At 39.1% G+C, this 9,471-nt stretch overlaps 1 protein-coding gene across 3 annotated transcripts in view; it reads left to right on the forward strand.

Moving 5' to 3' along the window:
- Positions 1-9,471, forward strand: part of LOC102207192 (sodium- and chloride-dependent GABA transporter 2-like) — a 16,879-nt gene that overhangs the window by 3,181 nt on the left and 4,227 nt on the right. For 2 of the 3 annotated variants that reach the window (XM_005724693.1, XM_005724695.1), the window contains exons 2-10: positions 2,270-2,404; positions 2,490-2,630; positions 2,852-2,939; positions 4,944-5,076; positions 6,056-6,190; positions 6,268-6,371; positions 7,048-7,172; positions 8,785-8,897; positions 9,009-9,146. In XM_005724693.1, coding sequence (XP_005724750.1) covers positions 2,270-2,404; positions 2,490-2,630; positions 2,852-2,939; positions 4,944-5,076; positions 6,056-6,190; positions 6,268-6,371; positions 7,048-7,172; positions 8,785-8,897; positions 9,009-9,146 — 1,112 coding nt within the window. Of the gene's footprint in view, positions 1-475; positions 1,955-2,269; positions 2,405-2,489; positions 2,631-2,851; positions 2,940-4,943; positions 5,077-6,055; positions 6,191-6,267; positions 6,372-7,047; positions 7,173-8,784; positions 8,898-9,008; positions 9,147-9,471 lie in introns of those variants that run through there. The other variant, XM_005724694.1, reaches the window with a different exon arrangement.

Raw genomic sequence — 9,471 nt, forward strand, 5'->3', positions numbered from 1 at the left:
CCTGTTCTCATTGTATGACGAATTATGATGGCTGTTTGGTGGCTATTTGCATACTATGCATACTCTCTCTCTCTTCACATGTGTGTGTGTGTGTGTGTGTGTGTACAACAGATTTATGTGGGTAAATGAAACAAAATTTGTCATCAGAGGATGAAAGATGAAGTGCTTTGGCAGTATTTTCTAAACCAGCGGTCTCCAACCTTTTTTGCGCCACGGACCGGTTTATGCCCAACAATATTTTCATGGACCGGCCTTTGAGGTGTCGCGGATAAATACAACAAAATAAAACTAGTACCGGTACCGAAAAAAAGAAAATTTATTCATAACACACGTGAAAAGACCAAGGAAAACTAAGTAAACGATGAAAACGATAACAAAATAACGCTGAAAACCGATAAAACCCCTGAAAACTATACATTTCACACCTGAGCCTCAACTCTCGCGGCCCGGTACCAAACGGCTCACGGACCGGTACCAGTCCGAGGCCTGGGGGTTGGGGACCGCTGTTATGTATGTATGTATGTCAATTTTAATGAGATTTATAACAAGAAGAGGAGCGATTTGGCACCAAAAACAGGTTCTGTGCCTCGACAGCTGCAAATATTAATCTCAAAGAGGGTTAAAGGCCACATTTACCAGCAAGTTTACTTCAGCTGCCAGAAAGGTGTGAAAGAATGTGTTCTTTGACACTTCAGTAAATTACTTACAGCTCTTTCTGCTGCCTTCCCTCCAGAAATACATGATACTTTCAGATTTCAACATGTAAGCTAAATCAAACCCAGCCTGTCCCGTCTCAGGAACAGGAGCTGCAGCCCAAGAGTCTTGACTTTGCCTTTTTTTTAAATGTTAAATAAAGCCAGGTTGGCAGAGTACAAATTTGTTAAACTGGACTCTTTAGAACAGGATCTCAAGAGCGACTGGGTTTCTAAATCTACCCGCAAGCTTGACTTGCTGTATCACCTTTGTTTACTTGTTATACCTAAAAAATGTTGAAGAGTTTAAATTTTTAGAGGTTACCTTAGGTTTCACCCTTACATTAAGAAATCAAGCCTAACACAAGTGGTGTTTCAAATAGATCCCACAGGTGTATCTGCTAAAAAATCTCAGCCTCAAGGTCAGGGGTCAGAAGTCAAGTTTTCTAAAAATCTTGTGGATATGATAACTCAAGAAGGAAGTTACCTAACATTTTGAAATCGATACCACAAGTGCATTTACTAAAAATCTCCAACGAGTTCGAATCTCAGTGACCTTGAACTAAAGGTTAGAGGTTAGAGGTCAAGTAGTGATACCACAGGTGCATCTATTAGCAGGCTGTGCCACAGCCAGTATTTTAATTGTTGTATAATTCTGTATGTCTGATTAACACTTTGATACATTTTGCATAATTTTCCATTTGTCAGCATGTGTATCTGTTACGGTTTGGAGGAGGACTCAAGCGCAGGACTCTGGTTCTGATGCTAACAAGAAGGATTTATTTACAAGTCACCAGGTGTATATACAAGAATGTGCGGGGGGGTGTTATATACAGCTGAGTGGGGGGAGAAGGGGTCTCCAGGGAAGTCCAAGGGAAAGCACGCGTTCTTCAGAATATCCACTCACACGATCACAGGCTCACACTCCGACACTGCCACACGGGAATCACACGGGGAAAAATCCAGGAAGCTCTGTAGACAGGGAGACAGGGTTAAGAACGACGCACAGAGGAAAACACTCTTAACTAAACTTGTTGTAGCTTGACTTCACTAACGCGTGGTAGACAACGATCCAGCGACGAACAGCAGTCACCTCCTGGCTTAAATGCTGCTCCAGGTGTCTCATCTCCCGAGGGCGTGGGCTGAGGATGTGAACCCACAGTGAGTTCTGCCCCGGCGAGAGAGAAGAGGAAGAGAGAGAGAGAAACAGAGAGGGCTGATCAGCGTGCAGCTGATCCGCCTGGCCGTGACAGTATCTGTAGGTATGCATGTATGTGTGTGTGCTTGCACATGCATGTAGGTGTGAGTCTTGGCGTGTCTCTGCTGATAGACTTTATAAATCCGTCTCTCTGGACAGCAAATGGAATTGAGCTAACAGCTGAATCAGATAAAGAGCATTGATCCCCTTGTGTGATTCATTAAACAGTTAAACTGAAAGATACTATTTTGCTTGGTTATCAGGAGGATATAATGTCGTTACTGTATTTCGTCCCTGTTATTTTAACTGTTAACATTTGCTGCCCTCAAAGCAGAGCCAATCCATATGTTGTTTACTGTTTATTTTTTCCTACTTCTAGGTGCTTTCTTAATTCCTTATGTCCTGTTCCTTGTGACCTGTGGCATACCTCTATTTGTGCTGGAGACGGCACTGGGCCAGTACACCAGTCAGGGGGGGATCATGTGCTGGAGGAAGGTCTGCCCCTTGTTTGAAGGTGAGCTAACCACTGGGATTGTGGGGAAGCAGATCAATGAAGAAAAACTGAGGGAATGCAATGTTAACAGTTATGTTGTTTCCAGGCATGGGATACACCAGCCAAATGATCATTTTCTACGGAGGCATCAGCTATATTGTGATTTTAGCCTGGGCTTTTCTCTACTTGTTCTCTTCCTTCTCTGGAGAGTTGCCATGGGCCACCTGCAATAACACCTGGAACACAAGTAAATTCAATTTTCTGTCCCACATATACATCAACAAATTACTGACTTAATTGGTAAATGAATTGGAAGTATGTAAAGATTGGATTGAAATGTTAATATGCAAATATTCACACAACTATACATTTATGAAATACTAAAGCTAATGTTCACAATATTTAATGCAGTATTCACTTGTTGATGTGTCAGCAGAGCATGTTTAACAAGATTTTGATACATTTCAGATCGTTGTGTAGAAATTAACAACTACAATACTACTGCCAACTGGACATCACCTGTGAATGCATCATCTTCTGTTTTAGAGTTTTGGCAGTAAGTCACAAATCAGAGATAATTTGTTAACAATCCTCAATATTGTTTTGAAATTTATGTAAATTCAGATATGTATATTACATGCATTACATGGCTGTTGGCATTAATGGTAATTAATGGTAATTTATCATGTAGTTTGGAGGGCTTCACATTCACTATATTAAGTAGACCTAATTAGTACAAGGGTAGATCCATTTTTTTGCCTTCAGAACTCCCTTAATTCTTTATACCATAGATTGAACAAGGTGCTGGAAACATTTCTCAGAAATTTGCACCACATCCCAAAGGTGCTGTATAGAATTGAGATCTGGGTACTGTGGAGGCCAGAGGGGTACTCAATGTCATATTCAAGAAACTATTTTAAGGTAATTAGAGCTTTGTGACATGGTGCATTATCCTGCTAGAAGCAGCCATCAGAAAACGGGCACATTGCGATCATAAAGGGATGGACATGATTAGCAACAAAAGTCAGACAGGCTGCAGTATTTGAACATCGCACAATTCATGTTGTTTACGTCAGTTCATGTTGTTTACCATCTGAATGTGTGAGCAAAAATCAAAGCTCATCAAATCAGGCAAAACTTTTCTAGTCTTCAGTTGACCGACTCTGGTGAACTTACTGGAACTATAGCCTCAGTTTCCTGTTTGTAGGTGTTTGGAGTGGCACCCAGTATGGTCTTCTGCTGCTCTCCATCTGCTTTCATGTTTGATGTATTTTGCATTCAGATATGGTCTTCTGCACACCTTGGTTATAACAACTAGTAATTAGGGTTACCAATTAGCGGTATTGGGGTATTGGCCTTGTTGATGACCTCTGGCATCAGCAAGCTAATGGTTTTCTTTGACCATTAGCTATAAACTGTGGATGGTGGCATAATCCCAGTAGATTAGCGGTTTCTAAAATACTCGAGCTACAACTGGCTTATCTGTAATCATGTTCAGAGTCATGTAATTCGCACTTCTTTCTCTTGTTGATGATCACTTTAAAGTTCAGCAGGTTGTTTTGACCACATCTAAGTGCATGAATGCACCGACTTGCTGCTATCCTGCTGGCTGATTAGATATTTACATTAATACAGTTGTACCTAATAAAGTGGCCAATGAGAGTAAGTGTCATTAATTATTGTTTTTCTCTGGCTTTAATTGCTATGATAAGAGACTATGATAACAGATCTTTTTTGCAAAACACTTATTTGCTACTATTTGATGAGTACTATAATAAGTATCATTTGATACTCATTATAGTATTCTGTGTATACTGACATATACTTTAGAAAGAAATCAGAAATCAGAGATTATAACACCAGTATAGTTTTTAAAGAATTTTACTTGACTTTTTAAAATGAGAAGTACAAATCTAGAGGAAATTATAGGTTAGGAGTAGTATGAAATGTCATGTGTCTGTTAAGCAGGGTTAAACTGTTATGACACATTTAGAATGTGTAGAACACCAAAACTAAATTAAAAATCTTACAGAAATATCCCACATTCTGATAAATGTTTAGTGTGAAGATGCTTTAGATACAAGTAGTAGGGTCTGTTACTTCTTTTGACATTTTGCTGTCAGTGTGTAGAGATCTACAAACTGTTAAACTGATGTCTCAGTCACTTTTTTGATGTTGCTCTGTTAGGGTGGAGCGTAGTTGCCCCTGGCATTAAACACTTAATTTGGCCATAATAACTGAAAACACCCATGTACTGAAGGTGTGAAGGGCTTTTAATTGCATGTTGAAGCTTGTGTCATTCTAAATAGTTTCATGAGCTTTAACTTCAACAGACCTTTCATGCCGAACCCAGTGACTTGTCAATCTATATGTAAGTACTTAAGTAGTCCACTGTGTAAGTATGCTGACATCAGTTTTCTAGCCACACTCACTGAATCTTCATTTTTAAAGTCTTTGTGAATTAACTAGATTCAAAATTTTACAAAAAAGTAGGTTTTACCCGACTACATACATTGGTTTAAAAGACCTTTCCATACACTGATAGTACGTCTTCTTTCAGGCGTCGGGTGTTGAATATATCCAGCGGCATAGAGAACTTGGGAACCATACAGTGGGACCTTTCTCTGTGCCATCTTCTAGCCTGGGTCATCTGCTACTTTTGTGTTTGGAAGGGAGTAAGATCCACGGGAAAGGTAACACTAAAAGGAAAAATGTTGAGTCGCATTTTATACCCTCAGCAGTTTTCAGCAGTTGTCACTGGCTTTTAGGTTCTTCAGGGAATCATTCAGATTCATTTCATGTTGCACAGTGTATTTGTAGCTGTTGCCAATTTTATTGTGAAAATCTAATTTTCATTTATTTGGAGTTTTCTAGAGATAGACAGATGTTTTGCATACTTTCTAATCTGGATTTGTAAACTTTTAGGCACACCTGTTTCCTCAATTTCCCTTCACGACCTTTGTATATCCGTTAGTTGTCTAAGCATGAAATTACATCACCTACTGACATAAAATGCGATTAAGTTGTTGTGTAGTGAGGTGAGATGATCAGTGGCTGCTGTTATAAAAATCCCAAATTGTTTCGGTACTGAGCTCAAATTACTTACTTGCTACTACTTGTTCTCAGAGTGATTAAGGTGTGGTGTGAAAAAAAATGAAATGATCAGAGCTCCCAGGCGTCCACTGCTTTTTTTCCCCCTTCAGGCTGCCGCCATGGCAGTCATTCAGTCTCACATTTGCACATGCCTGGCTTTCATACAGTGTATTCGAACCACACCACAACACATAACAGCCGAAGTTGGCACAAAAGAGGGTTATGAAAGCAAGTTTTGCAACTGTTATGGAATATACAGCATCCTTTTAATAAACAAAGGAAAATATAGCAATATTATATTCTTGTACTTCTTTATGTTATTTCTTGGTCCAATGTGTCGCACATGATTTAAATTCTGGTCATGGAAGTCGCAGTTAAATAAGAATGGTATTATGCACTTGGTGTTACCTCCAAAGACCAAATGCAAATATTCACACAACTGTGAATATTGTTCACAGTTGTGTGACTTGTTGAATAATATCTTGATGCTGACATTAACAGCATGGCCTCATCATAGCGTGTGGTCATAAACAAGTAATCCTTAATTTAAAACCTAATTTATTTTTTATATATATACAGGCAACATATTTCACAGCCACGTTCCCCTTTGTCCTGTTAATCATGCTGTTTGTCAGAGGAATGACCCTTCCTGGAGCCTTCCATGGTATCAAGTACTACTTGTATCCCAATCCTGAACGGCTCGCTGACCCACTGGTATGATTCAGCCTCATTTCTTAATCGTGTCAGACATTTCTGCAGCGGTGTTTATGAACTAATAACTTGGTTTACAGGTCTGGATGGATGCTGGAACACAAATATTTTATTCTTATGCCATATGTTTGGGATGCCTAACTACACTTGGGAGCTACAACAAGTACAACAATAACTGTTACAGGTGAGCTCCTCACGAAGATGTGACAAACATTTTAGTTTGTATGTCAGTGGCTGTCTCCAAATACTTTGCCACTAAATGTGTTTACAGCAGCTTTCTTACTTTCTGAAAGGCTTTAGCACTGGTCTAAGTAAATAACACATCAAGAAAACACATACTTGAAAATGATTTTGATTACAGCCCTTGTAACATGTGCATCCATTACCCCTTCTATTTTTATTAACCTTTAAGCACAGGTAGACATTCAGTCACCATACAAAGCACTTTTCTATCTTACTAACCTCTTAAAGCACTTTAGACTACAGATCACATTTTAATCACACATTCATGTAGTGCTTTATTCCATGCACTTTATTATTTATGTATTCTATGGGCAGACTCCAGTAAAACCATACTGGATTACTGGCGACCGCAGTCCTTGTTTTTTGCTCTCAAGGAGATCCCTGAGAATCTGTAGCAGCTGTAGAACTGGTTTATAAACATCTGCACTGAACTCACTAAGGCTGCAAAGAAAAGCAATCTGTGCTGAGAAGCACCTTGTTAACTGAATTAGCACCTCAAGCACTACCGCAAACAGAATATTAACCAGTGGGTAACAATGAAAGTGTTTCCCACAGCCCATTATCTTTTTGTTGTCTTAAAAAAAATAGTGACATTATGCTTTCTTTCTGATTTGCAGAGACTCCTTTTATCTTTGTTTATTGAACAGCGCGACCAGCTTCATGTCAGGCTTTGCCATTTTCTCAGTTCTGGGTTACATGTCGCAAAAGCAGGGTGTCGACATTGCTACAGTCGCTGAGTCAGGTACGGATGTCAGTCTGAAAAGTATTTGAGTCTGGCTTCTTTTTTTTTTTTCCCTCATCCATTATGCAAAAAATAAAGACAGATCAACATGAAAGCTTGTGATTTAGTTTCAAAGTTGATCCAAGTACAACTCTGGATACAAGAATTTTTAAAAGAGCTTCTTTAACACTGCAAGCAGATTAGTTCTTTCACACAACACATGCATCAAATTGAAAAAAGAGGAAAATGTCATCTAGATGTTCTCAAGATAATATCATGAAATCAGCTGGATCCAGCAGCTCAGTTCATGGAAGCAGTTTTCAGCCTTGGTCGAGGTGTATGAGCCCGAACTGCTCTTATTTTTCATTTTTATAGTTAGGATTTTTAGACTTAAAGTTTAAAATTATCCACAAGCATACAGGATCAGCTCTGGCACTACTGACTTTGACACTATAAGGCATGATGCTGGGGAATTTTCACAAGCATGGAATGATTGTCCCTTATTTCCCAAAACTTGGAGCAGCTTGTGCTTGTAATGCTGAAACGTCTGTACTCAATGCTGTGTAGTGTGTGCTCAACTACTGCCAACCAAAATTGAGTAAGAATGCCACCCAGGGTTTCTGTAGTCAATAACAACCCCAACACATGAATGCAGCACACATTTTATTATCTGGTCTGTCAGTCAATATCATAGAGCAATATTTGTATTTTTGGCCATCAGGCTGTTCTATTTAGCAGTAACAATAATTAGTTATTGTTAATATTTCTTCCCTCACACCCAACTGGTCACAGCAGATAGCCGCCCCTCCCCTGAGTCTGCTTCTGCCGAAAGTTTCTTATCATAAAAAGGACGTTTTTCCTTCCCACTGTTGCCAAAGCGCTTGCTCATAGAGGGTCAAATGATCGTTGTAGTTTTTTTCCTTTTTTCTCTGTATTATTGTTGAGTCTTTACTTTAAAATATTAAGTGCCTTAAGGACACTGTTGGAAACATAAACCTAATGCATCTATCTTTCCCGGCTGTTGTTTTGAACTACTATGTACAAAAAAACACTACTATTATGGAAAATGTTGTTTTCCATTAACTACAACCTGCTTTCTGGAGGCATATTGCATCCCTCAAGGGACTATGCATGCCTTTTCTATCTACATAAAGTACACCGTCTTTCAAGGTTTTACATTTCAGTAAATTTAAAAAAGGCAGAAGCAGTGTATGAAAAACTAAGTGGACTGAATGTTTTATTAGCTTGTGGAACCATCTTTAGCAGGAATAACTGAAGCAGTTGTTTTCTGCATTACTTTATCGGTTTCTCGCATCATTCTGGAGGAATCGTAGCGCTCCCTGCTTCTTAAAACATAGCTTCTCTTCACTGAGGTTTACGGACATTCATTTATTCGCAGCTCTCTTAAGGTAGCCCCACAGCATTTCTGACTTCTTAATTTCAGCTTGAATTTAAGCCTATTTAAATGTATATAAGAAATCAGCACCTTACTGGTAATTCATTTTCTATTCCTACTGTTTAACATGTTTCAGATTTATTTGATCCAATCTGCATTTCCTTAACAATTGTATAACTCTGCAATGATCATAAAGTTGTCATTTAGAGACACTTTGGCATCTGTTTCACTTTGTAGGTCCAGGCCTTGTTTTCATAGTCTACCCACAAGCTGTGACCCTGCTGCCTTGGCCTCAGGTCTGGTCTGTGTGCTTCTTTGCCATGATCATCTTGTTAGGAATAGATGGTCAGGTGAGTTGCAGTTTTTTTTATATCTCCTAAGAAAATGTAATGCAGTATTGTTATTTTTTTTCTTCTGGTTAACTTACCTCGACACTAACCTGTCTTTGTGTAATTCTCAAGTTTGCAGGTCTTGAAAGCATCATGACCTCTTTGACAGATGTCTTCCCCTCCCATTTAAGGAAAGGATATCACAGAGAGCTTTATCTGATGCTGATCTGTGCGCTTTGCTATCTGTTTGGCCTGTTATTGGTGTCACAGGTGAGATGTTTAAAAACAACATAATTATTATAACTTTCATGCCTGAAATTCATTTCATAAAAGTTGGAACAGTGGCAATGCGAGACCGGAAAAATGTAGTGCTACAAAAAAATGATGGTTGTGTAAATCTGAATATTTAATGGCACCTGCTTTTATATGGATCTTGTTCAGTGTTTTTGTAAATGCCCCAGGCTTGGTGGGCTTGGTATCATGGGTATAACAAAATGGAAATCAAAACAAGGGAAGCACAAAAATCACATGTCTGCATGTGCTCAGGGGAGTCTGGGTGTCCTGCGAGGACACTTCAGGTGTATGTGGTACTGGG

The sequence above is a fragment of the Pundamilia nyererei genome, unplaced genomic scaffold (genome assembly GCF_000239375.1).
Source record: "Pundamilia nyererei isolate P.nyererei 1_Seehausen unplaced genomic scaffold, PunNye1.0 scaffold00012, whole genome shotgun sequence".
NCBI lineage: Eukaryota > Metazoa > Chordata > Actinopteri > Cichliformes > Cichlidae > Pundamilia > Pundamilia nyererei.